Source organism: Dermacentor albipictus, chromosome 5 (assembly GCF_038994185.2).
Source record: "Dermacentor albipictus isolate Rhodes 1998 colony chromosome 5, USDA_Dalb.pri_finalv2, whole genome shotgun sequence".
Taxonomy (NCBI): domain Eukaryota; kingdom Metazoa; phylum Arthropoda; class Arachnida; order Ixodida; family Ixodidae; genus Dermacentor; species Dermacentor albipictus.
The window spans coordinates 79,244,749-79,272,500 of record NC_091825.1 but is presented as its reverse complement, the minus strand read 5'-3'; the positions used below and the strand labels follow the sequence as shown (position 1 = coordinate 79,272,500).

Here is a 27,752-nt window from a genome sequence, read left to right as displayed (position 1 = left end):
CACTTACGAAGAGGCAGCAAACTAGAAGTGGGGAACACGCGTCGCCACCTAGGAGTTGTCATTAATCATTATTTATTAATTAATTTTGTCTTACGATTACACGGACGATCTCGAACCCTGTAACGCCCAAACCCAGATCTGCACAAAGTAGAAGTAAAACGAATTGTTCACCTTTATTTATGGCCATGTATAACACATACGTACAAAAATAAAGCAACGAAATGTTATTTGGTTCATAACTTATACAGTCCGCCAATGAATTCATTAGTAATTGGTTTGGTAAACTATCAACAACCTAAATCTCTCTCCAGCGCGTCGTAAAGGTTCCATGGCCTAAATCAGAATTTTTATGTGTGAAACCCAGCGTATAGTATATGTGATACGTTGGGCGTTTCCCGTTGATTGACATTGCCGCATATCTGTCGGCGAAATATCTGATTGCCACCCTGGTAGTGTTATTGTAGAATGTATTTGTACGCTATTAGGGACAACGGTCGGCTCAGTATAACGCGAGACGCCTTTGTTTTAGCTTTATTCCACTTTCGATACAAACTAATCTGTCAAATTGAAAATTTCACGCTTACATGTAAAACATATAAATTCCTTACACCCTGACACTTATGGATAGCGTGTGAAACAGAAGCTTTCCTCGCGAACGTGTAAAACAATAAAAACCCACCGTGATAGCTTAGCGGCTATATATAGTGTTCATCCATCAAAGCACGAGGTCGCGGCATCAAATCCCGGCCACGGCGGCCGCATTTCGATGGGGGCGAAATGCGAAAACACCCGTGCATTTCGATTTAGGTGAACGCTAAAGAACCCCAGGTGGTCCAAATTATTTCTGACACCCTCACTATGGCGTGCCTCATAATCGGATTCTGGTTTTAGCAGGCAAAACGCCTTTTTTTTTTTTTACAGCAAACTTTTTCGGAAGGAGCGCGGATATTGTGCGAGAAAAAACTGTGGCACGTTCTTGTCATATTTCTGCGAGACACTGAACTGATCGATACATCGTGACGTATTTCACGCGCAATGAGACGCTGTGGCGGAGCAAATACCGCCTAAGTCTGCCAGAATAAGTAAACCCTCCTGTATGGCAAAGTCATCACCAGCACCAATAAACAGAGAGCCCGGGCGATCCGGTCTCATATATTCATAACACATCACATAGCCATCGCAATATTGCGTCAATTTTGACGGTGTCGAAAGCTCATATTTCCGTTGAACAAGAAAGCTCTGAGATTACTGTGGTCAACGAGATTTCCCAGTGCTTTCATTCCTTTGAGAGAGGGCAAATCACAAGATAAATCGCGGATATTTAATGCGCGTGCTTTCTCGATCGATTTTCCACCGCTCCATACTCCAACCAAGCTCTGAAGCTTGAGGCAAAGCTCACAATAAAATTACAGCAGAAATGAGTGAAGAACAGACAATACAGGCTGACCCCGAGAATAGGTTGAAACAAAGCAAAACTCACGGTGTTGGAAGTGGAGGTGAGTGATGCAACAAGAGCCGGCAGAAACCGGACGACAGTTCTCGCACCTAGCAGACGATGCCGGTATGGAGCAGACGACGCACCTTCGCTTCGCGCCGGAACCGAAACAACGAAGGATGAGCTAAGTGCTATGCAAATTGGCTGTGCATATCACGTAGAGCAAGGTTGTTCCTCGTCTCCCCGCGGCGGGCAAACGTAGCAGCGACGACGGTCGAACGAGCAACAGGCAAGAAACAGCAGCTGCCGCTTTCGGTACGACGCGCGACGGCGCGCTCGGCAGACCACGTGGTACACGGACGTCGCTCGCACTTTTTTTTTTCTTTCTTCTCTTTGTTACTACAGCGCCCTCCTCGCCATTTCTGCTTCTCCTTTTTTCTTTGTGCCACTGTTACGGGAGGCGCTACGCACATCGCAATGACGTCACAGTACTATTAGGCCAACAGAAAAAAACGAGTAAAATAAATAACTAAACAAAGGAAGAGAAACTGGCGATATCGCGTCATGCAGGAAAGACCCACCTTCGGGAGGCGCTCCCGCTGTGGGCCGGGCTACAGGAAGGGAGATAGGTTTGCGAGGGGACAGGGAAACAGAAAAAAAAAAAAGCCCGGCGGCACGACCATGCGCGGCCGTGAACACACGTAGTGCGACTGAACGTGGCGATTATCACATCACGGCGGCAGGGAAATCTCCGGCACAAATCGAGCGGCCTTCCCAGAAGCGCGACCGCGTGCATATATATATAGTATATAGATAGCGAGAAGGAAGCGTTTTGAAATCAACGAGTCACTTGAGAAACGCTTCATCCTTACTTTTTTTGCTTTGTTTTATCGTCGGATGCCAAGTGCGGCAAACGAGTTCATATCTCTCCAACGAGATATATCGCTCTTCCTTTCGCTCACCGCACGCATTCGTGCGCGTATGGGATCGGCCGGCGTGTCCTTTCTGTAGGCCACTGCAGGAGGAAGGGGCGCGAAAATGCGGGATGTCTCTATACTTGGAGCGTTACGTCGGAAACGTCCCAGTGGGTGAAATTGCTGAATCGAAAACAGAAAACTGGACTTTAACGATTCCTGAGCTCAGAACTCATCTACTGCGGCATGACTCTCTCCGCAGACAATGCGATATTCTCACGAACACCTCCCTAGCGACGCCCACTGCGTCGGCCTCGTCTGCTATGCAGCATAACTGCCTGACGTGTGGCCAGAATGCGAGAAAACACTTCGAAATGTGTGACGTCATGCTGACGTCATGGTGCTGGGGTTTCGGCGCGGCATACGACAAATGACAGTTTGGTCTTCATTTTTTTCGCTTACAAATAGGCAGCCAGTTACCGCGAAATTAAGGAAAAGACAGTTTTTCAACAATGTGAATTCAAACTTATTTATTATCCTTTCGTGCCGGGGGGGGGGGGCTTTAGTATCCCAGCTTTTCGCGATATAGAGTCGTCGGGACTTCGTGGCATGTTCGAGCACTCGGGTTTATTCTGTGCCGGAAAACACAGAAGTTGTGAGGTTTCACTCGTTATTTGCTCTTAAAGGCAATTCTCTTTTTTTTTTGTCGATAAACAATTATATCGATACCGCGTCATCGATAATCTCAAATCTATGACGCGCGCGGGAATCTCGTGCGGGAATCTACCAACTTACGTTGCCACCCATGTACCTAACTTGTGTGCCTTCTCGGCGTATATATATAGATAGGGTGAGCGCATGAATTCGAAGCAAAAAAAAAAAAGCGGTACGTCTCCTCAAAATAAAGCTCAATTTAGTACCGAGACTTCATAGTTAAAAACTATTCAATAACGAACGAACAATTTTCCCGGGAAAGGTCTTCTAAAAATAATCCCCTCTTTAGGATAAAAACAAACATTCTATTTTCGTCGGATGAGCTTCTGAACCTATTGGGCTATTGGGCGCATCAGAAGAATTGCCAGTAGACACAGGGGCCTCAAGGAACATAATCTCATCAAACCCATACATGCGTTCGTCACCTGTCACTTCGCATACGCCGAATCCCAGCAGCGCGCCCAGCTTGCTAGGCTTTCGACGACGCCTCCGGGGCGCACGATCCTAGAGAAGCTAGGCTTTGCTCAAGGAGACATAGAAGAAGACCTTGCGGACCTCCCACGGGATATCCGCGCCAAGATCATGGTCCGCCCTATACCCAGAAACGTACACCCCGAAAACAACAGGGGCAGACGACAAGCGAGAGGACAATTCCTTCTTAACGAAGCCTTGGCGAACCGTGAACGCTCAGCTTTTGTGGACGCGGCGGCATACGCGGGAAACAAAGCTTTCGCAGTGGCGGTTGTGGACGGCCGGGGTCCACAAGATATGCAGCCACTGTAATTGCAAGGAAGCCTGAACAGGCTGAACAGGTTGCGATCGCTGTTGCGCTCACCGACGACAATCTTTCCCATATCTACAGCGACTCCATAGCCGCTATCAGAGCTTTCCAAATAGGCACGGTCTGCGCACAGGCTTTCAGAATTGTTTCAAAGAAAGAGATTAAGAACCATTTCCTATACTGGTTCCCGGCACACTTAGGACCAAATATCGGCGACGTCCCCAACCTTAACGAGGAGGCACACGAGGCTGCGCGCGCGCTTACAGACCGCGCCTTCACCCAACCCCTCGGAGAATAAAGACGCGCCCACTACATACAATAAAATCACTAAACACTACTACCTACAACGCAGACAGTATATATAGCACGTCACACCACGCGCTCACTCGAGCTCAAGCGGTTACACTCAGAATGCTACAAACAGACACATACCACACGCGAAACAGATTACACCATTACATGCCTGAGCTCTACGACAAGTCTTATTGCACCAATTGCAATACATCCCTTAACGTATATCATTCACTCTGGCCGTGCTCGCAAGCTCACATAAACTCCGAACCGGACAAGCGCAAGTTTGAACACGGCCGGTCTGTAAGGGAGAGAAGCGCGCGCGCCCCTCGAGACCGGCCGTGGTTTGAAAAGGCAATCCGGAGCGAAGAACTCGCTCCCCAACTTTGGGCCGTCCAGCAGGTCCACGACGCCGCCAGGAAACTCAACCTCCCGGTTCCGTCGTGGGAGACGCACACTCCATGAGATCCCAAAGCTCTCGTGGCCCGCAGGACCTGAATAAAGTTGATTTTCTTCCTTCCTTCGTCGGATGAATCACATATCGCAATTCAACCGTCGATTATCTGAGGCGAAAAGTTACGAGACGTCGAGTCCCAGTGCCGATCTAGGTACCTAAATATTTACTATTTAACTGTTTAATTATTCGCTTTAAGAAGCATACTTCAATAGCCAAACTGAAGTCCCGCAATAGTAATGTCTGCTTAACAAAAATCCTAAGGCTAGCACCACTTACGAGCTTTCCGTCCCCAGAATCAGCTAATAATTGCGTTGGCAATACACTTTTTCTTTTCTTCTCTCTTTTTTTAAATCACGGTAGCGCGGAACAGCAACTAGAAGCTTCCAAGCGGAACTTTCGCCGTTATCATATTCCGCCTGTGTTTTTTTCTTCTTTTACTAGTTCCAACAATACATATCCTAATCGCCTCGCGGAAATAGTGCGATTCGGTATTTTCAGGTACAGCTTGTACCTGAATATGCGGACATAAATTGCGAAACGAATCTTAATGCCTAAATACCTAATTAGGAAGATTGAGCAATAAACTTTATAGAGCGAAGCTCTTAATAGACCGCTCCTGTGGCGAGCGGCGGCGGCAGCGTAACCGAGCGAACGAGTGCGACACCGAAAGATGAAAGAGCGAACGCGGAGCGCCAGATTAAAGACGCGAGCCGCGAACGGCAGAGACCAATGAGAGCGGCCCCTTCGGTGACGTGAGCGCGAGAAACTAGTTTCATGCAGACCCGCCCGACCGTTAGATGCGTACTCGTATCTGGTCTCAGCCGGACCGGTTGTTTCGAACTATCGTCTGCTCGCGTCATCTCTCGCTCGCGTTTGTTTGGTTTGCTTGGCTTGGTCTCGTTCGCGCTTGTTTCGATTGCCGTGGCTTGCGATCGTTTTGTAATCTAATTGCATGCGCGACGCGAATTGTGCAGTACTTTCTGGAAGCCAAGTGGCAACAGTGATTACTACTGGAACCTTCGATGAGTCATGTATAAAAGCCGACGAGCTCGACTCTGAGATCAGATTTTCTACGATTACCGACTCCGCTACATGACTATCTCAATTTTTTTTGCCTCAATATATTGCGAAATCAAAATACATATAGAGTTGCGCTCAAATTTTGCATTAGGGAGTATCGTAATCGTCGCTGATTTTTTTATTGTTATTATTCGCTTCAGGGTGCATTGTCGCAACTGCGAAATCGAAAAACAATAGTAGTGGTGTCACGTTTGCTTAGCAAAAATTGGAACACAATCCCAGGCAATTTAGGATGATCAGCTCTGGGGAAGTGAAAAACATGAGTGAAAGTATAGTTATTGAAGATAATGAGGATGGGGGGAGAAAACGAAGGGCAGATCTTAAGTGTAACGCCAACGCACTTGTTATAACAGATTTCGGAGTCAGACATATTTCGAAAGCGACGCTTCTCTTAGGATTTATGCTAAGCAGGCACGGCATACGCCGGATTCAATACTGCAACTGGAGCTAGTGCCCGAATGCGGATACGTAAAATGTTACTGGGTGATTCTTTTTTTAGTTGTCCGCATGGACGAGAACCAGCGTATTCAACATGGTATGGCCGATGCCTGGCAGCCTGGACCTCACGATTTGTCGCTCAAGTTATTATTCAATAAGGAGTTTTACGTGCAAAGACCACGATCTGATCATGAGGGACGCCGTGTTGGAAGACTCCGGAAATTTGGACCACCTGGGGTTCTTCAGCGTGCACCTAAATCTAAGTAAACGGGTGTTTTCGCATTTCGCCCCCATCGAAATGGGACCGCCGTAGCCGGAATTCGATCCCGCGACCTCGTGCTTATCAGATAAGCCAGCCCAACACCATAGCCACTCAACAACCACGGCGGGTTTGTCGCGTAAGTAAGGTCTGCTACAATGTTCAGGTGATTCACCTGAACAGATCGAATCGCGCTATATGCCCCATGCAATTCTGAAAAAAAAAATGCTTGAACTAAAACACACACATACGCACAAGGTATATTGTTAAATTACGCTAATAATGCGCGTTGTCTGCCGCTCGATCATGTTCCAGAAGAAGAAGAATGTGTCAACAAGCTCAATTCGAAACCCTTCTGCAAGAATGTGATGGTGATCCTCATTTATCTCCCAACGAAGAGAGATAGGCGCATAATCTGGCAGCGAGAGGTAACAGTAACTGATACGAAAAAAAAAGGAATAGACCGGAAAAACAAGAATAGTACGTGATTCATAATCACTCTAACCGAAACAAAATAATAGAAGAGGTAATAACAAAGGAAACCGCAATAACAAAGAATTTGAAGGAACAATTACATTGATATGAATAGTGAACTGAGAAGAGTAAACCTACAAAAAAGAAGACGAAGAAGAAGAATAGGCACCAATATAAACACTTGTGTCTTTTGTACTTCGTCGAACTGCCCCTTTTGCGGGGAACATGAAACAATAGACCCTTTCCTAATTGATTGTCCAATATATTCTGCATTGCAATAAAGAACATTCAAAACATCATTCCGCCTTCTTAGATTAGACTTAAATGTTCAAAATTTACAATCTTTGGGGGTCTCGACCCTTAGACACAGCGACGGGAAGGTTGGCGACGCCATTCAGGATTTTATTGCAGGGTCAGAATGATTTAGACTATAAAATAAGAACTTGAGGTTTCGTTATATTTCTACAAAATCGATTAGATTAGCTGTATTTATGGTTACATTTATCCCTTCATTCTATTAAAGACATCAGCTGGAATCTATTATTTCCCACATACCCATTCAAAAGCTTTGTTTACATTATTTTATAATTCTTTTTTTTTCTTATTGCTACATTGAACTATCCTGTTCCTGGCCAATCCGCCATAGCGGGTATGTGTCACTAACGTCTAGGCTCCACATCTACTTTTTCCTTGTTTGTCACACAACACTCAGGTGAAGGCGACAGGAACAACTACATGGCCCCTTTATCGCTAAGGTTAAGGTATGCGAATATTCGAAATTCTGACTACGAATGAAATAGTCTCTGCTACTCGATTCCTGTTCGATTCGAGAATCCCCTATTTGAAGTTGTCGAATATTCGTTTCTGTTCGCACACAATGGGTAACCATGCTTATTGGAGTGGTACACACCACGTATAGCAAATAGTCACTGTAACGAATAATTCTGCCACACGGGTGCCGCAGTTGTTGCTTACAGAGGCACCACTACCTTAGCGAACGCTCGGAGTAGATAACTCCTGCTCAATAATTTCCAGTTATTCGATAAGGATGGCTCACGTTTAGGCTGTTTAGAAAATTGTTTTCTCATTTAAAGCAATGCAAGTTTCTTGTTTAGGCAATCTCGCCATGTATGTGTTTCTTTAACACGGTGTGCGGTTCTGTAGTATTGAACTTTGCTTTTTCAACATCTGGTGACGTATCGTTCTTGCGTTTAACTTCTATCATTGTTGTAGAACTCCACATAAGATATTTGAGTTGTAAGTCTCATTTACAGACTCCTTGATTTACTGTAGTAAAGCTGTGAACGGCAATTACAGTTATCAAATAATGATGATGATGATGATGAATTTTCAAGTTATGGCCCGTACCCACAGCGGGGGATGGGCCAGGAATCGGGTGGCTTGAACCCACTGGTATATTTAGGTACGAATGGATAACTGAAAAAGTTGTAAATCTCGGAAGAAATTATGGTTTATTAGAGAATTCGAAGCAGATGAATAGATGTTTGCAGGAACTTAAAGAAATAAAGTAAGGTTTCCTGAACTATATATATTTAGGCTGGAATGAATTCAGAATTATAGTATAGGATTGTAAGGTAAAACTGGGATCAACGTGATAACCGTTTCGCAGCTTGAATATAATCCCACACAGCGTCAAACACGTTGCTGAAACTTGTAGTGACGAAGCCCCAAGGCAGAACAAGTCTTCACCTTCCCACCTCACTTTACGTCAACATGAGAAAATAATCGTTATTATATTCGATATTCGAGGGTCGTCTTTCTCGAATATTCGTGTTCGATTCGATTATAAAATTCCGTTATTCGAACACCCGTATAGGCCAAGAAAACAACAGGAGCTTCCGACAATCAAAACAGCCCTGCCCGTCTCTTCACGGGCTAATCTCGCATTACGTGATTCAATTCAGTTGGGAAAAGCTGAAAGGCATTTGGGGGCCGACGTCATTTACAGCCAACAAACTCGATCGGTCAGGAAATTAACGACGTTTTTCCATAGGCCCCCGTTAAAATTTCTCTATCTCCCGCCTTTTTTTTCTTCTATCCCCTAACTTCGTATTGAAAATGTCACGCACCTCTTTGACCAGTGCATACCCTCCGAGATCGGGCAGCGCGCTCATCTCGTCGGCCATGACCAATGGTCAGTTGTGGGCAGGAGCCATAACTTCAGAAGAAGAAGAGGAATCACCGACGGGGCTCCGCAGAACTTGAGCCCCACGCATATCGCCGGGACCCCTTGCACCGGGCGAAAAGTGCACCTACGAACAGGTGAGCGCGAGAAGGTGCCAGGGAGAGGGTGTGCACCGATGCACACACCGTGGAGCCTAGTACCGCAACGTATGGGTCTCTAGATTCACCGCGAGGTGCCTTCTAGCTATACTGCAGTGGCCCAGTTTTGTATTTGGCTTGTCTTGCCCGGAAAAGGCGAAAGAGGATGAACATCTTTATTTAACGCCATATATATATATATATATATATAAACGAGAAGAAAGGGGGTTAACCGAGGGACCCGATATTTATTAGTCATATAATGAGAAGCGTCAGTGTTTGTTGGCTTCTCATTATATGACTATATATATATATATATATATATATATATATATATATATATATATATATATATATATATATATATATATATATATATATATATATATGGTGTTATATATTATTTAACGCCATATATTTCTCCAATGTTGGAGAAATATGGAAGAGGCCTTTGCCCTGCAGTGGGCGTAACCAGGCTGATGATGATGATGATGATGATGATTTCCTCTCGCCAACTTCTGGCAGTGAAGCTATAGGAGCAGCGTGCTGAACTGCGCTGGTGCGGCACCTTACGGAAGCTGGAAGGAAACGGCGCTAAATACACGGGACCATGACAAGCTGATACAAACACGGCGCTGATTAACAACCAATTTTTTATCGCTACATCGAAATGAAATCATTTACCTATCCAGCACATGACATCGCAGCGTTGATATCCTATGTCCTGGTTTGCTTGCTTACTTCTACTGATTGTACTTCCATTGTATATTGGCGTCGTTACGCAATAAAAATCGGTTGTCCGTCGGCGCCGTGTCTCTCTTCTTCCGTCGCGATCCCGTTTATTTAGCGCTGTTTCCTTCACGTATGGGTCGAGTCAGCCAGTCAAAAAGAAGAGAGCCAGAAAAAAAATATATTCCATTGTCCGCCTCTTATTGCCCTTCCCCAGACGTGGACTGAATGGAAGCGTTAGGGAAGGATTAACGGTGGGCAATGGGCGGTCCATTCTACTTTGCTTGGAACAAGCAGTTGGCTCTCGTTACCGAATGGCTCAAGGGAGCCCTAGCATTTGCCGCAATGCATCAAGTCGGTGAGACGGAGTCGCCAAGACGGACTCCTGCCTGCCCTCACTATAATATTATCTTAATGTCCCGCTAGGCCCCCGTTTCCCATATCAGGATCTCGCCAAGAAGATTGGCCATTTGTGTACGTTACCGCCTTCGCAGGTGCCGATGCATCAGAGGGCTGAAATGTGACACCCAACGAACGCGCAAAATCAGGAGATTAAAGGGACACTAAATAGAAATACAAATTCACTTTAGATGAACGTAATATTATTTTTTTTTTAAATTTACTTTTTTTTAACTTCGTGGTTATTGATTAGAAAAGAAACTACGTGAAGGCCACACACTCATTTTAGGAATCTCACACCGGCACCTCAGTGCCGTACGGTACGTCAGCGTGACGTCAAATGTTTCAGCGTTCTTTTTTTTTTTCCTTTATATGGGCCGTTGTGGCGCAGCAAATGTTCCCGAAAGCTCAGACATTGCGAAGACCTCGCGAAATTAAGACTTTGACTTCTTTATGACACAATTAATGTTTGAGCATGAGCTTATTTCTCACATGCATGTCGAAAGTACAAGCTGCGATGAGGAGTGTAAACGCAAAGAGCTGCAGCTTGACTGGCCCCATGCTTAAGGTTATAACGATAAAAAAGTAGACCCGAGCAGACGTCTCGTGCGTGTGTGTGTGTGTGTGTGTGTGTGTGTGTGTGTGTGTGTGTGTGTGTGTGTGTGTGTTCGGAGAGGTTTCGTTCAACTTGTTTTTCTCGCCAAAGTCAAAAGAATTAGCACAGTTGTTCGCCATTTTTCGTACTATTTTTAGCCTGGCGGCTCGACTTTGACGTACTTCTCCCTCCTCCTCCCCCTCCCCCGTTAAAATGGCACCAAACATTTATTCGTTTACTTATCCTGGTGGCAGTTTGCTAGGTTTTCTTTTCCTGCAAGAAGAAAAATGGCCTTATACATTGTTGCTAAAAACGGTTAAGTTCTCACGCTGCAAAGCCGCGATCTGATCATGAGCTACGCTGTAGCCCGGAATGCGGATGAATTGACCCCCTGGGTTTATTTAACTGCACTTACACTGTTGCAAACATACCTGGTGCCACGGAAAAGTTCCGGGAATTTGGAAAGCGCGGGCAAACTGAATTCGGTACACATTTCCGCCGCTAGATGTGGCTAGCAGTATACCTTGCGGATCTGTGCTGAACGAATTGTAGTAGTATTGTTTTGCGAAGTGTTATTTTGCAACGCAGTGTTTCGGTGATTTGGCGCATTTCTTAGAAACCGATAGGGCAGACTTCAAGGAGCAAATGGCTTGCATCAAGGTTTGTTTTAACCATGGCAAAACTGCGGTAGAAACATCGTATGCTAGAAAATGATTTTGGAGTCGACGCCATGAGCCAAAGTAAAACGTTGTTATGGCATAAACGCTTCAAAGAGGGTCGAATGTGTGTTGACGACGATGAACGTTCTGGAGGCCTGCCAACGAGTACAAAACCCGGAAACGATAGCGGAAGTTCGTAAAGGCTATCCTTGAAAATCGCAGGCTAACTATATAAAGGATGTCTGCGACGTTGTAGGACAATCTTACGGCACAGTTCAGCGAATTTTGCAGGATGTTTTCAACATGAGGTGCATTGCTGCAAAATTCGTGCCAAGAATTCTCAGTGACGAACAGAAGCTGCGCTATGTTTCTGCCTGTACTGAGCGGAAGCAACAAGTCAGAGACAATCTCACATCCTCTAGTGTAACAACCGGAGATGAGACATCGATTTGTGCCTACGATCGTTAAACCATACAGCAGTCGTCGCAATAGAAGTCGTCGAATTCCCCGCGGCCGGAATAAAAGGCACGTCAGGATCGTGGCATTGCGAAGTCCAGGATCATTGTTTCTCTCTCTCTCTCTCTCTTTTTTTTTTTTACCTACTAGGGATTGTCCACAAGGAATTCGTACCACCATGGACAAACCGTGAATAGCGAGCTTTACTGTTATGTTTTGAGGCGCTTGAAAGAGAGAGAGAGAGAGAGAGAGCATTCGTCGCAAACATCCGGAGAAGTGGAAGAACTTCTTCATCACGACAACGCTTCCGCCCACACATCACTCGTTGTTCGGCAGTTCCTGACTTCCAAACAAATGACAGTACACTTCCGCACTCACACTATTGATCTGACCTCGCCTCTTATTTTGACTTTTGTTATTCCCAAAGTTGAAGTTGAGGCTAAAAGTACGTCGGTTTCACACTGCAGAAGGGATCCAGTCGGAATCGCAGGCAGTGCATGGAATGCATGGAATCGTGGCAGGAACGCTTGGATACGTGTATACATGCTCAAGAGGATTAATTTGAAGGAGATATGCTGATTATAGGCGTCTTGATGAACACACCTCTTTTTATTTTATATTGTTACGACTGAATTCCCGGAAATTTTGTGTAGCACGTCCTAAATGTAACGTGAAAGTGAGAGAATATACGTAAGGGATCGCACTTGCTTCTTTGATGCTCGTCTCCATTACGTTACAAAAGCGCTAACTAGCAGAAACATATAGCCATAACCAACTTTGATCTTAGAAGCAGATCACGCGTACTCGTTTTGAGCTGGAAACGTGGGTGTCTTGGGAAGTTCGTATTAACTATAGCTGGCGTACCAATCAGTATGCGACGTGCAATTAACATTACGGCTTCAGCTACTAGTCGAAACCGTGCATTTTATATTTTTACATTTCTTGTATGTTCTTTGTTTTATGATCCCTACCATTGACCCGCACACGTGCATAGGCCACTGAGCCATCCTTTTCATTTAAGTTCAGTCTCTTCTCTCTCTAACATCCGGCAAAGCGCCATACAAACGCGCGAAGTAAAAAGTAACAATCTGGTGGAATAAAAAAAAAGAAAAAATGCGTCGGCCGGGAATCGAACCCGGGTCAACTGCTTGGAAGGCAGCTATGCTAACCACTATACCACCGACGCCTACGGACGGGATGCTTCTCTGACAGCTGGAGACGGCTTACTCCTCTGCATTTGACGCAAAGTAAAAAGTAACAATCTGGTGAAAAAGGGAAAAAAAAAATGCGTCGGCCGGGAATCGAACCCGGGTCAACTGCTTGGAAGGCAGCTATGCTAACCACTATACCACCGACGCTTTTTTTTTTTTTTTTTTTCTTTATTACCGGCTTGGCAAGTACATACAAATATTGTCAAATGAATCCGAATGTTAAAACGTCTAGTCTTTACTAAGACTGACGTGTCATGTTAAAATGGCTTCATCGAAGCCAAACTGTCCAACACTGAAAGCCAATTTGGCGGATCACTTAGCAGTTTCAACACTTCGCTTGTATAATTAACATTCTCGGTAAAATAATACATTGCTGGCCTTGCATCAACATCAGCATTGCGTACAGCCATACGAGTTCGCCACACACTTTGCATACACAATAGCATCAACATGTCCACCGGCACACCGTCAGGTTCAGCACATGGCAAAAACCTTATTCCGAACGCAGTGATAGGAAGCTCCTTTTTTATTGTTCTTTGCAGGATGTCCCAAAGAAAGCGGGCATCGTGGCAGTCAAGAAAAATATGTTCGACAGTTTCTTCCTTGTTACATATAAGACAGTTGTCTGACCCTGGGACAAACAAGCCCTTGCTTCTTAGCCATGGCTTAACAGGCAGTGTGCCGGTATGCAGTTTGAAAAAGAATGATTTTGTGTTAGCTCGTACAGGCATATTATTGACTCGCTTGAAAACATCTCGTTCAGGCCCTAAGTAATACATAGAACGATACACTGGTGTAGGTATAAACACTTCAACAAGATCCTTATACAACTGTTTTCGTGACACTGCAAACAAGTAGTCTTTCGAAAAACGAGCGTTTAGAAGACGTATCGCCATGGAAACTTCACGCAGATAGCCCTTTAGTGCCATCGGTTTGATTGCGTGCGACGATACAACAAAATCGGGCAAAGCGTCGCGCAATCTCACTTGCATTACCGTCCGCAGAAACCCATCGGTTTGGTCGCGGAAGAAAACAAATCTCGATACAAGTTGCTTGAAAAACAAATGCGTTAAACCAAGTCCCCCATTGCGCAATGTGTGAAACAAATTACTTCTGCTCGTGCGTTCCCACACCGAACCCCAAATAAACTCTGCAAACACTCTGTGTATTTTTTGAATTGAAGATCGGCTCATGCATAGCACCTGCAGGACGTAGAACACTTTAGCTACTAAAAAGATATTACATACTTTGGCCCTAGCAAACATCGAAAAGTTGTGGCCTCCCCATTTGTTAGTTTGCTCTTTCATTCCGTCTCTCTGGCTCGTCCAGTATTCGATTGGCTCACGGTAGGCACTTAGTGGAACCCCAAGATAAGTGCCGGGTAATACACTCCATTGCATTTTGCAAAAGACCTCTGGTGCATCTGGCCAATTCCCGTGCCAAAGCCCTAAACATTTTGACCAACTTATGGCACTACCGGAAGCCTTGCAAAAAGCTTGGGCTTCCCTCACAGCTTCTGCAATGCTCTGTTTATCGCGACAGAACACTGCTATGTCGTCGGCATAAGCTAAAACTTTTATTTCTCTACCAAAAAATGTGTACCCGCGAATATTATGGTTATGTAGTAACTTTAAACAGAAAGGTTCTAAATAAAGTGCAAAGAGCAAGGCTGAGGTCGGACAGCCTTGCTTTATGCTAGACATTACTGCAATCCGCCTGCTCAGTTTGTTGTTAATGATTAAGTTTGTGGTACAACCATCATACATCATTTTTACCCCGTCCAAAATGACTGATCCGACATTAACATAATCAAGAAGTATAAACAGGATTTCGTGGGACACCCTGTCAAAAGCTTTGGCCAAATCTAGTTGTAGCATAGCTACATGATCTCCCATCGTATCGCAACATTCAAGTATGCTTCGCGCTATATGTATATTTGTGAATATAGTCCTGCCTTTTATACCGCATGTCTGATGTGTACCTACTAGGGATTTGACTACACTTTGAAGGCGATGGGCGAGCACCTTCATAAATACTTTATAGTCAATATTTGCTAAGCTTATTGGCCGGTAGGTCTCTACGGATTGAAGTTTAATGGGGTCTGTTGATTTAGGTATCAGTACTACGTGTGTCTGTCGGAAAGAAGGAGGCGTCCATTTTTGTTCGTAACACTTGGTTATGACGCGGTGCAGAGCCTCAGCCATTTCAACCTTGAAAATTTTATATATCGCTGCCCCAAGTCCATCCGGTCCAGGCGATTTCCTTACACTAAGGTCATCTATAGCCTTTTCAATTTCTGCTACAGAAATCGGCCTCTCAAGGGCATCCTTGAGTTGACCATCAATTTTCGGCATAAGAGGTAAATATTCACTCTTAAACGCAGAGATCTCGCTTGTCCTCTTGCTTAGCAGCGTGCTATAGTAGTCAACGAAAGCACGTTCTATCATTTCCCCGTCATTTGTAAGCTGCCCTTGAAAAACGATTTCTTTTACTTCCTTGGTCATAGCGTACCTCTTCTCTTCACTTAAAGCTCGCTTGGTGGGCGTTTCACCCAGCCATACGCGTTCAGCGCGTGCTCTTAAAACCGCGCCACGATATCTCTCTTCATCAATCACTTCAAGTTTCGCTTTAATTTGTTTAATATCATGTGCAAATATACCAGCCCCGCCGCTTTCCATGTTCAACAGGTATGCCAACGTGCATTGCAGTTGCTTTTCTTCTTGCTTTTGTTTCTGCCGCAACACGCATGCTCTCTCTAAAGCAATTGTTTTCGCTTCGGTTTTGAACATCTCCCAAGCTTCTACAACATTTTTTGCATCCTCAAGGAGAACAGCGTCTAATTTCTCTTTTATTCTTTTAAGAAATACTTCATCTTGCATAAGGTTGTCATTAAGTTTCCATAGGTGCCAATTAAATTTCTGTTCTTTCTTTTTCATACCTATCGTAACCGTTACCAAACAATGATCGCTGAAACTGACACATTCCACACCATATTCAGAAAGTAGTGGAACTAAGTGAACAGGAACATAGATGCGGTCTAACCTTGAGTGGCTGTCTCCTTGAAAATGCGTATATTGCACATGACTGTAAGAACCAAGAACACTCCCAACATCCTCTAGATCAACATCACACAAAATTTCATGCAGAAGTGCGGCACTTTTATCGTGGCTAAGTTGCTTTTTCGATCGATCTATCGGCCGGCATACACAATTGAAGTCGCCAAACATTAGGACGTGTCTTTCACACCGCAAGAAAGACCTCAGATAAACGAAAAATTGTTTACGTTCTCGAGCATTATTAGGGGCGTATACACAAACCGCCCGCCACAGCAATCCAGAAAAAGAAAAATCACAAATAAGCAAACGCCCCCCTTCACATGAAGTAACTTGTTGCTCTATTATCCCAATGCTATTTCTAATAAACAAAAGGCAGCCCCCAGAAGTACCACTCGCGTGGCAAACGCATACATTGTACTTATTTCTGAAAATTTCAACCAAACGAGCCGTTTTTTCTTCAGATTCAATTTTTGTTTCTTGTACAGCCATCAAATCAATGTCTTTTTCTAGTAACATGCGACTTATCTGACACTGTCTTCGCCTCTGCGACAACCCTCTGACGTTTAATGTCGCCAAACGAAGCGGACTGGTGAGGTTAATAGCGTCTGCCATTGTTTTAGTTAGATTTAGGGTACGCCCCTACACAATTTTTCTTAGGAAACATACGGACTCTGGTATGCAGTGATGCTCGAAGAACATGGCCCTCCCTTTCGAGCCGACGACTGCCAACCCACGTAGTCGCAGGCCCGTTCCCGATCAAAGATCGGGTTTTGGAAGTTCTTCCCGGGACACAACCTCCGCTAAGGCGGAGGTGGCCCGTGTAGCAGCCGTCTGTCTGGCGGCACGTTGAGTTTGACCTTCAACGTCGACCTTCGGCCTGTCTGGGTTTTCTGTGGCGGTCTTTCGGTACCCGCGCCGTCGGTGTCTTGGCTGAGGTCCTCAACATCGTCGCGCAACCGTTTTCCGGCACCTTTAGCGTTGGAAGTCATGTCCATGCTCTCGGAGATGCTGACTGTCTCGTCAACCGCGGTGGTTGGGGTTGCTTGGATAGTTGAAGACGCACTCGTCGCCTCAACACCACTTTCCTTGACTTGAACCTTGGCAGGTGGAGGCGTCGAATCGGGCACGTTGCCCTTATCAGTCCCCTCCGAGTTCACATTTTCGGTCTTCATCTCCAGAGATGTAGACTGAGCATCCGCCCCTTCAGCTGCTTCCTTAGCGGCCTCCTCGGCATCCTCTTGATCCATAAGGAGCTCCGATGTGTCTTCGCTCCCGCCTGGACCAGCAACGTTGGCGTACGTTCTCACGCACTGGGTCTCGTCGTGGCCGAAGCGACGACACAGCCCACAGCGTGGAACCCGGCATTCTCGTCTAATGTGTCCGGTGCCACGGCACCGGAGGCAGAGGGGTGCTCTGCCCGGGACAATGACGAGAGCCAGGTCTTCCGCGACCCGAAGCTGATGTGGTAGGTCGTCCGCTGTCATTCCGGGCTTGAGTTTAAGGACCACAGACCGTGTCGTGGTTCCTTTGTCGTTGCAGCCTTGTACTTTCCACTTCTCCCTCGTCACTTCGGTCACTCTCCCGAACGGTGCCAACGCTGTTCGGACGTCTTCATCAGGAACACCGTGCAGCAGCCAGAAGAGCTTGAGCCTGACACCCTGATTGCACGGGTCAATGACCACGCATCGATGTTCTTTAACAAGAAATGCTTCAGCGTCAAGTATCTTCTTTTTTGCCGCCTCGTTCGAAAAAGTTACGGCCCACACATGATTCATCTGATAAGCCCCGAGGGCCACCACTTCCGGCAGCAGCATCAGTCTTGAAAGCGCGTCCCTGAAGTGCTCAACACGGTAAGGCCGTGCTTTAACTTCGCCGTGGACGGAACGCTTCCCTGACAGCTGGAGACGGCTTACTCCGCTGCATTTGACGCAAAGTAAAAAGTAACAATCTGGTGAAAAAGAAAATGCGTCGGCCGGGAATCGAACCCGGGTCAACTGCTTGGAAGGCAGCTATGCTAACCACTATACCACCGACGCCTACGGACGGAGCGCTTCCCTGACAGCTGGAGACAGCTTACTCCGCTGCATTTGCGTTATTCTTAGGCCATGCCTTACCCGAGAACAAAGGGGGTTAACCGAGGAGCCAGATTTTGACATAACCGCATGCAAAACGTTTTCGTATAGGTCCCTTGAGCCTGAAGTAAAATCGCATGAATGTCTTCGAAAGAGAATTGTACTGCAACCACTATATTCGTGTAGAAAAAAAAAATAGCGTTACTAAATAAGAAATTATGAGCGTATCAATCTCACTATGCAATGCCCACTTGCGTTACAGGCGTTGTGCGCACATGCCAATGATCTTGCTCCGTGGCAGCAGATGTGCACGACGTACTACGTGAGGTTGTCGAAGCGGCTTCCATCTTTGTTCTATAAGTATTGTACAGTGTAAGGTCCCACCTACCAGTCTTATGGCTACAACGGCTATAAATCGAAAACAAGCAATAAAGGTATTCAGAAAACAATAGCCAAAAAAAAAACTGCGTCGGCCGGGAATCGAACCCGGGTCAACTGCTTGGAAGGCAGCTATGCTAACCACTATACCACCGACGCGGACGAGTCTTGAACGCGTTCCTGTCCAAGGTCATGTCAGTTGGTCAGTCCATTGCCTCTCGCTTGTGAGTAGAGGAGACGAAAAAGGAATAGATGTGCCATGGACAGTAAACTGCTTACTTTGTAAAAAGCCAGAGACCATTGAACACGTTTTCATCGATTGCTGGGATGCAATATTTCATTGGGATGTCTTACAACGTACACTTAAAAAAGAACTACCGATTACACCTCTTGGTATTCGATATTTGCCAACCGATAACGAAGGAGGAGTTCCGTACGATATGTTTATGCTCCTTGGCCTCCACAGTCTGTGGAAAACGAGAATGGCAGTGCGACACTCCGATGTCGATGCCCGTCCGGCGAGAATAAACTTCATCGAAAGTGTCGCGTATATTCGGGAAATATATCGTGCCCAAAGTGAGCCTCCCGAGTGGGTGGCTATTCTTGATGAACTGATCAAGCTGAAGCGATTTTAATATATAATGTTAGCCAAAGTGTGGTTGACATGTTTTAGCGTTTGAATGTGTTCTTGGTTTGTGCTGCAAACAGGCAATAAAGAAAAAAAAAAGAGGCTATGTTGCGAGGCGCGCTCATAAATCGCAAATTTTAGTCAAACTACTTCCTCTAGCCATGCCACTAGTTATGCCAGAGGGCTATCCTTGCAAATTAGATTTCACTCGAGCGCGCTAGGAAAAGGTTTGGGCGCGAAATACGAAAAAAAAAAAAGATGTTTGCTTGCTTCTCACGTAATTTTGTCGCCAAAGGAATGGCAACAGAGTCCCGAGGGCCTACCTCACTAGCGGAGGCAAAGCTCGCTCGCTAATCGGGCTGCGCAGGACCATCGTGTCGGGCCCCCATGCCTACGGACTGCGGCGACCAGACCGGCGGAGGCCAGCAGGTGGCACGGCGGCCGCGGCTGCGGGCGCTGCGCGAGCGGCTGCTGTCGTGCAAGCCCGTGCAGCGGTTCCTCGACTGGTACGGCCAGTTCTGGGGCGACGACGAAGAGGAACGCAGGCTGCACGAGGCGGACGCCGACGACGGATTCGTCAACTGGTTCTGCCTGCCTTTCTTCGTGACCCGCAGGCCGCGCTGCGGGGTCGCCAAGAACGCGGAGGCGGCCGCCTTCGGAGGACCCGACGCTGCGCTGCGCTCCTTCGCGGCCGCCAAATAAAGCACAAAACGCGTACCGCGCGCCCTACATGTGTCCGTCGAGAGAGAACCGTGGTCGTTGCAGAGCGACGCGCGGTTGGTGCGCACAAAGCATGCGATGATCGAGGTAGTCGCGTGGAAGCCGCTACCGAGGCGCAGAATGAATGACGAAGCATTGAAGTACACAGGGGGAGGGCTCGCAGCTTCAACTGATGCAAAAACAGTTTTTTTGACACACGGTGTTACTTACAGCACGAGCGATATATATGGAGATTACGTGCGAATATGCACTATATAGCGAATCATGCATGCTTCGCGACATGGCAGTCTACCCTGCTAGAGAGACTTCTTGCATTGGCTTCGTTCGCACTTGGATCTTTTTTGAACGCAATTGTGCGCAACTGTTTTTTTTTTATAGGTTCCATATTGAATGAAACAAGTTTTAACCCTTAGAAACACACTGCGACATGCGGCTGCTAATGCGTTGTTATGGATCTTTTTTTTTGTTCTTTTCAGGTTTTTTTTTTTTATTTGCAACCCGTCGCGACAGGCGCACGTGCATGCCGGCGCGAGCGAACGCTGTTGGCGCGCAGCGAAGCATGGAGGGAACGCGCGGAGTGATAACTTTTTTTGACCGAACTTCTTGCATAGCTTCTACATATGCTATGTATGGAACGGAGTACAGAACTCAGGGACGCGTGAATGGTACACGTACTGAGTGTAAAATTTGCTGGCTGCCATATATGTATACACACACACACACACTAACACACACACACACACACACACACACACACACACACACACACACACATATATATATATATATATATATATATATATTCCGGACATAATGAAAGTGCGGCGGCACGTGCAGCTTTCTCGTGCAGTACACGCAAGGGAAAATCTATTAAAAATCTAGGAACGTCTCGGCTGGCGTGTAACTAAACAACGAAAAACCAGAAAAAAGAAGGTATCGCCTATATTACTTCAGAAACAATGGGCGAGATACACGCTTCATGAGTCATAGAGACCGGAAGGTAACTTCAGTATTATTTTAAAGGGGCCGTGCGACCATTTTATACCCTCCAAGTTCTGCATCACAAAGCGTTTCTTGTGTTATCTTGATGTGAATGCAAAAAGAACTACGAAAATTGACATCAGGGAGCCCCTTTAATGTTTGAATGATTTGCGTAATCTCCGTTACAGAAGTTGAATGACGTTGCCCCCTCCCTCCCTAAAAATTCTGCGTACAAAATCTGTATCAACCTGAGAAATAAAGCCGCTATGCATAGAAAACGTGCAGAGAAACCTGTCACACTTATGTAACGTTTGCCATATATGAAGCCACAATTGACAATGATGACAAGAAAGGCGTAGGCAAAGAAAATTTGATTGTTATTTTCCTTTTTATATACCTAGACATGCGTTAAATTGGCGAAGGAGTTCGTATTCCATAAAGGAAAAGGCAAACGAAAGAAAATACAATATTGCCGCCGGTGTGAGCCCAACAATTTACCACAACCTGATCTTTCAATTACAATTAACAACAACAACAATAATAATAATTAGTACTACTAGTAGCTATAGCAGTAGTAGCAGTAAACTTTCACAGCGCTTTTCTTTGCCTCATGTAGTCCGTTAACTTCATATATGTGTTTGTCATACTGAACACCGGGCCCTTCGGTTTTCCTTGTTCTCGCTCACTGCAGCCTGTCAGGCTTTTCAAGAAAAATAAACGAGACAAGCCTGGAATGGAATGGCGCAAACTGCATATTCAGCTATCCTTCCTCCATGTACTAATTTAGCAGTTGCGGCTGGGTGCGAACGCGTAAACAACAGCAGAAGCAGGAACGAATGGTACTACTATAAAATATAAATGTAGACAAAAAAAAAAAGATGGACACAGTATCAAGAACGCCAAAGTGCACTGCACTAGTGACCCCAGAAAGCGCCTGTTTCGGTTTCGCTTTGGCATTTCCGAACGATGCGCGTCGCTCGCATCGCTCCAGGAATATGTTCAAGATGGCCGACGCCAGGTTGTTTTCAATGTGAATCCCGTTGCAACGCTTTCCGTCACAATGAGTGAACCGAAGGAGAAACGGAGAAAAGAGGACACGAGACGCAAGAGAAGTTCTAGATCTCCTAGTCCGGAGCACAGATCAAAGCACACCAAGGTAACAGCTAGCATGGTCACCCAAGTCAAGACGCACGCTCCGACATCATCGCGTTTCTTCCTGTGCTTGTGGCCGAAAAATCGGTGCTCCGCGAGATTTTCGCCCGTCATCAGTCACGTCTTCTGGTCAGCGTATGAAATCGAGCTCTTGCTTGACGCCTGACACACCCTGCGTTTCTCTGTGCTTGTTTTAGCGCCGGCATTGCGCGATCTAACAAGGTCGCGTGATCGCAAATGGTGTTGCTTCGGGAGACGGCCGTTTTCATTTTTTAAATAGTGTCAAGTACAGGCTGCCAGCCTGCCCATGACATCGCCTTGAACTAAATTTTTATCGCGCTCGACTGAACATCTGAAGGAAAATGCGCATCCCTAAATACTTGTCCGTGCCAAGCGGAGAGCTCGGCACTCAAGCAAGCGAATGCGTCTTTGTTTAATCTCGTAGCGACAGCAGAAAGCGTTATTTACTGCCGCTGCTCGTGACACGGGATGGAGGCGCTATGTCGTAAATCGCGTTGCTTTGAAAGAGCAGATCTGGCAGTGAAGCGCACTGGCCGTGGAAGATGGTTTACTTGCACTTAGAACACGGCTCGAATTGTCGGCTCTTAAAGCGAAACGTTTAAAGGCAGCAGCCAGTTAACACATTCTTTAGTCTCTTCAGTATTGTGCGAGGCGTTGCTGTTCATTGTTGTTGTTCAAGAGAATATAGAAGTTGCGTGTGTTTATGTTCAGCTGGATGCACATGAATCGGAATGCCGAGGAACTTCAATGAGTGGATAAAAGAACAGAGAGCGGAAACACTTTTTTTTAACCATGCGCTAATGCGCAGGAAGTATTATTTTAAAGAACGTGCTTGGAATATATGGTGCTACTGCTTCCTGTGGCATGCTTGTGCCCCACACATAAGCACTCATTTCCACAAACAACATGCTGTTATCTGACTCTGTGTTCTCGATAACATGTCTGCATTCATCAAGGGCTCTAATGCGTGAAATAGTTGTAAAGAATGTCGGCATTTTGTGTCAGGCTCCTGCTTGAATTCTTTAACTCCAGTCAGTGTAGTGGGAATATTATTGTTCGAGAAGCTCTGGTGAGAATTTTTGCCCTACTTTTACATGTGTGGAGACAGTACTTGTAGAGGTAGCTCACAAATTTTTTCAGCTTTGTCTCGGCAACTTACCCGACTGCCAAGTATGATCTCATTTTTGCCATTTCATATTTCTCGATAATAAACCCTTGCTACTCTACACCAATATTTTTTTTTTTACTGAAGTCACTGATACAATCGGCTGTAATAAATGAGCACTACAGTCATGGAAACAGATAGATAGGAGTTTGCAAGCTTCAAAAGCTGAGCTTGTTCTGTTACAGCTGTTGTTGCCTGCTTTTGAGGATAATCTGAACTACAGCCAGAGTTGGGCATGTTAATTTTGATATTTATTCATTATGAAAGTATGAAACATGCTTACTTGTTTGCTGTCCTTAGTGTCACATCACAAGGGCACTAAATGCATGGAAGTAAAAGAGGAGCTGTAACTGAATCAGGAGTACAGGATATTGTACACAAGGTACCGTTATCCTGCTGTCACACTGAAGTACTACTTCAGTAACTCTTTATGATTATTGTATTACAGAAGCTTTTAAGTTTGGTCTGTGTACTCATTCTACATCTCTCTTAGCTAGTGCAGTTTATTATTCCTTTCGACACTTAACGCTGCCTTTGCGAGTGGTGGAAGGAACCGTATTGCCAGTAACATTCTTTTGGAATTTTCCATTGCCCACTCCCAGGCTGCCCCACATGTGCAGGTTGCGAAAACTGGTAGCGGCCACAGAGAGAACCCTGAAAGGCACAGAGACAGGCATGAACGGCGTCGGAGAAGCACAAGCAGGGAGAATGACAACAAGCGGCGGAAACACGAAGATGATGGCCGTCACAGGCCACCCCACTCCCGCGATAACCATCGAGATCGGTGAGCCAATTCGCAAAAACAGACACTACAGCTGGGCAGTAGCTGCTACGAAGCTGCAGCCTGTGGACCCTTTGTAGAGACTCCAACATAACTTTCCTGCACAGCAAACTACTTTGCAAATGCAGTATGAGTCGTCCTTGAGGCAAGAAGTGTGTTTGTCATGGTATTTTGTATGGCGTGTTTCCTCACTGCCAGACGCATGCATCTCTCCAGACAAGATGCATGATCTTGCCAATGCTCATTAGGCAGAAATTGAAAGCTTTGATAGATGCCAAAATCAAACGCTACATCCATCTAACTCCATTTTATACTTGCCAGGCAAAACTGTAGAAGCTATCCAAGTGCAAGTACTTGTCATAGAAATGTCACTCTACACATTTTAGAGTTCAGTTGGTCTTTACCTATAGTGCTTTCTATGGAATAACTACATCATATATTACAACTACAACTTACGGATGTAAGGTTATGCCAAAGCACATATTACTGTGAAATACCGAATATAATACATTATTAGTAGCCTTAGGATCACAAAAAGGGGAAAAAAAATGTTTTATTCATGTACAATATGTATCATGAGCATTTAGCACACTTCGACAGCCTTTCTTTGCTAAAGGTGCGCTGCCTGCTCATTCACCCTTGCTTTCCTCAGATTTTGCTCTGTCATGCAAGCCAAAAAAGTGCCATGAAATTAACAAGGATTTAAGATAGAAAAAAGACCGAAATTCAAGACGATGTGCTAAAACATGCCTAAGCTGCTGACACTTTCCAAAAAGTTTGCAGCACTCAATGTCAGGGTGATAGCTCAGGTGCTGTAGCCTTGCAAAAGGGGTATCGTATTCGTGACTAATTAAAAACATGCTAAAGAGATACTGAAAAGGAATACACTCATACTAGCTAGATTCTAGAACCTTTTGTGTGACACAAGGCTTAAATATTAGAAATGCTTTGACGTCTGTGGTGTCAAAGTGTGTAGTGCTGATGTACTGGGGCTGAGATTTCGGGTCAGACTTCATATAAGGGAAGTCATATATGTTAGTGTCACTGCAGCATAGGTGAAGGCAAAGATAACAACGCAGTGTGCTAGCTGAGCTTATGCTGCATCGTTGTCGTCATTGTTTTTATGTGCGTTGCGTGCTAACATGTACAACTTGCCCAACAACGTGTACATAGAGTGCAAGTTTGGAATTAATTTCTTCCACTTGTGATCAACCTCCTTCGGTCAAATCAATTATTGTAGTTTTGGAAGAATGCCATTTCTCAACTGGATTAGTGTGGCCCCTGGGTTTCCCTTTAAATGGTTGCTTGAAAAAGAAGGACAACCCTACTCTTGTGCACAGGATCCTGCGCTGTGAACGGTGCTGTTGCTGCTTTTGTATTTGTGACTGTGAAAGAAGTGTGACTAGGGGACTTGTTGAAGAGAAAGCCATATGAAGACGGTTTTCTTGTTGGCTCATTGTTAAATACATGACAGACCTGTTGTTTTTGTGCTGCCCTCAATGACTCTCAGCATTTCTCCCAGTGTGATGAGTGTGTTGTCATTGGTGCAGTTAGCAGCATTGCTTGCAGGTGTAGTGGAGTGTATTGTTTCACTGCTTATCGCCGCAAGTCTGTAGGCATCATTGGCGGTGCTTTGCAGGGACAGTCCACCACGCAGGGACAAGCGGCGACAGCGGCGGCGCTCTGGTGATGGGGAGAAGCATCAGTGGGGCAAGAAGGAACCCAAGGAGGAGCCAGAACAGAAGGCACGTGTTTTTTATATTCTCAAATCTATGGTGGTGACATGCTGCACAGCTTCACTGCAAAGCATGCTGTTTGAATGATGAAGAGGGCAAGGCTGCAGAGGTATGGAAGGGGGTGCAAAAGTTGATTGGTGATAATTCTGCTCACATACGGTACATTAAAAATATTACGAATTACTTCTGAAAAAAAAAAAAAATTTGCGTATAAGTTGTCTATTCGAATGAGATACAGTGAAAGCTCGTTAATTTGAACTTCAATAATTCGAATTTATGGATAATTCGAACTGTATGATTTGGTCCGGCCAAGCTCCACAGAAGTCTATGTATAAAAATGTCCGTTAATTCGAACGCGAGAAGGTTCCCTCACGGATAATTCGAACTACGCTCGCCTACTGCCTACACACAAGGCTGTGTTGCCTCCGAAACGGAGAGAACGGCGAGAGAAGGCAAAATCGGAAAAAATTTAATCGACGCGGGGTCAGCCAGAAGGCAGCGGCGGCTGCTGCCTCTCCGTTCTACGTAAACTCCGAAACTTCTTGCCCGTTGCGAATCTAGGAGGCTTTCCAAATCTTGTACAGCTGCTAATGTTGTGCGGAGATGGCACGGCAAGCTCCAAAACACAGCGAATCAAGTACGTCGCAGCTGCGCGTGCAATCAAGAACCAACGAATCAGGGCCTTCGCCACCTTCACATGTTCAGCGTCTTTGTCTCAGCAGTCTTCATCGGTTGTGCACCTCTGTTTTCAGCTTAGGAGGTATCGGCCGTCGCGATTCATTGTGATGGTGTTAAGCCTCGGCTAACGTTCGCTTCAGTGGACATCGGTGGTGTGGCACAGTCGGACCCAGAGCTTCGACTTGAAGATGGCGTGTGCCCGCGGCACACGCCATCACTTTCTGACGCGCCAAATTTCGGACATGCCCTACTGCTTCCAAATCGCAGTGTACTGTTGCCCTCCTTCACTTTCGTTAGTTCGAACTTTCGTTAATTCGAACTGAAGCGGCTTCCCCTTGCGGTTCGAATTAACGAGCTTTTACTGTATATGCTAGTTATACCTTTTATTTTGTAAGCTTTGATCATTACGTCTCAAAACAAATTCGAGGCTCCGACACACGTTGCGTTGCACTGGCGTTCCATATTGACTATGCCATTGCCTACCATCTGTCACACGCTAATGTAGAAGAAGCCAAAGTATATAGTACCAAGCGGGGAAATATACGGAAAAGCAGTGCAGACAGCACAGCCGTTACCTCAAAAAGAAAAGAAGACAGCATGTGTATCCAGAGGAGAAAACAAAGAATAGAAGGGAAAGGGAAAAGGCTGACGTTACCTGGAAAGAGCGAAGAGTGTCATGGCAGAACACCTCAAGAAGGGAAGAAGCAAGAGATGCGATCGAGCACATGGCGGAAAGGTGGTTAAATGGTGGTTTCGGCACTAAAACCATTGTAAAACTCCTTCACAGCTTTGCTGTCAAACATTTTGTCGTAAAAGATTTGTGAAGCGGTGCCCTTTAAGACAATACTACATATCTTCCATACTTCTCTTAGAAGGCATTGCAAAGCCATTTTATAGGTATGCTAAAGAGGAATTATAACTTGAGCTGTATTGAGCTGTAGGGTATGCTTCTGCAGCAGCAAAGCAACCACCAATACCTTGTGAGAAGAAGGACATAAGAACAAAAGACGGGTGGCATTGCTATTTGAAAGTTCCTGCACAGGTCACCGCAGCCTTGTGGATACTTGGCTCTACTGAATTGTTTATTGCTAAATAAGGACTACATTGCACTCTAAGGGAACTTACTTCTATAACAAAACCAGGAATTCGACAGGAATTTAGGCTGCAGGCCCCTTTCCCAAGCGCTTCACCCGTGAAGAAAGCCAAATG

At 45.5% G+C, this 27,752-nt stretch overlaps 3 protein-coding genes and 4 non-coding genes across 10 annotated transcripts in view; 2 read left to right on the top strand and 5 right to left on the bottom strand.

Annotated features, from left to right (window-relative positions):
- The window catches only part of LOC135921194 (uncharacterized), a 118,447-nt gene extending 98,411 nt beyond the window's left edge, over positions 1–20,036 (top strand). For both annotated transcript variants that reach the window (XM_070538476.1, XM_070538475.1), the window contains exon 2: positions 19,677–20,036. In XM_070538476.1, coding sequence (XP_070394577.1) covers positions 19,697–20,011 — 315 coding nt within the window. In that variant the 5' untranslated portion in view covers positions 19,677–19,696 and the 3' untranslated portion in view covers positions 20,012–20,036. The remainder of the gene's footprint in view (positions 1–19,676) is intronic.
- The window catches only part of Men (Malic enzyme), a 164,888-nt gene that overhangs the window by 107,241 nt on the left and 29,895 nt on the right, over positions 1–27,752 (bottom strand). Inside the window, exon 1 of one of the 3 annotated variants that reach the window (XM_070538473.1) lies at positions 1,481–1,729. The exons of the other annotated variants lie outside the window; for them this stretch is intronic. The gene's annotated coding sequence lies outside the window, so the exon portion shown is untranslated. Of the gene's footprint in view, positions 1–1,480; positions 1,730–27,752 lie in introns of those variants that run through there. 3 annotated transcript variants of the gene reach the window in all.
- On the bottom strand, positions 13,079–13,150 carry TRNAG-UCC (transfer RNA glycine (anticodon UCC)). Its single transcript has one exon. It is a non-coding gene; the product is annotated as a tRNA-Gly (tRNA).
- Positions 13,251–13,322, bottom strand: TRNAG-UCC (transfer RNA glycine (anticodon UCC)). Its single transcript has one exon. It is a non-coding gene; the product is annotated as a tRNA-Gly (tRNA).
- Positions 18,196–18,267, bottom strand: TRNAG-UCC (transfer RNA glycine (anticodon UCC)). Its single transcript has one exon. It is a non-coding gene; the product is annotated as a tRNA-Gly (tRNA).
- TRNAG-UCC (transfer RNA glycine (anticodon UCC)) lies at positions 18,769–18,840 on the bottom strand. Its single transcript has one exon. It is a non-coding gene; the product is annotated as a tRNA-Gly (tRNA).
- LOC135921175 (smad nuclear-interacting protein 1) overlaps positions 21,989–27,752 on the top strand; it is a 28,564-nt gene continuing 22,800 nt past the window's right edge. Inside the window, exons 1-3 of the mRNA XM_065455484.2 lie at positions 21,989–22,166; positions 23,951–24,132; positions 25,769–25,874. Of these exons, the coding sequence (XP_065311556.1) occupies positions 22,071–22,166; positions 23,951–24,132; positions 25,769–25,874 (384 nt within the window). The 5' untranslated portion in view covers positions 21,989–22,070. The remainder of the gene's footprint in view (positions 22,167–23,950; positions 24,133–25,768; positions 25,875–27,752) is intronic.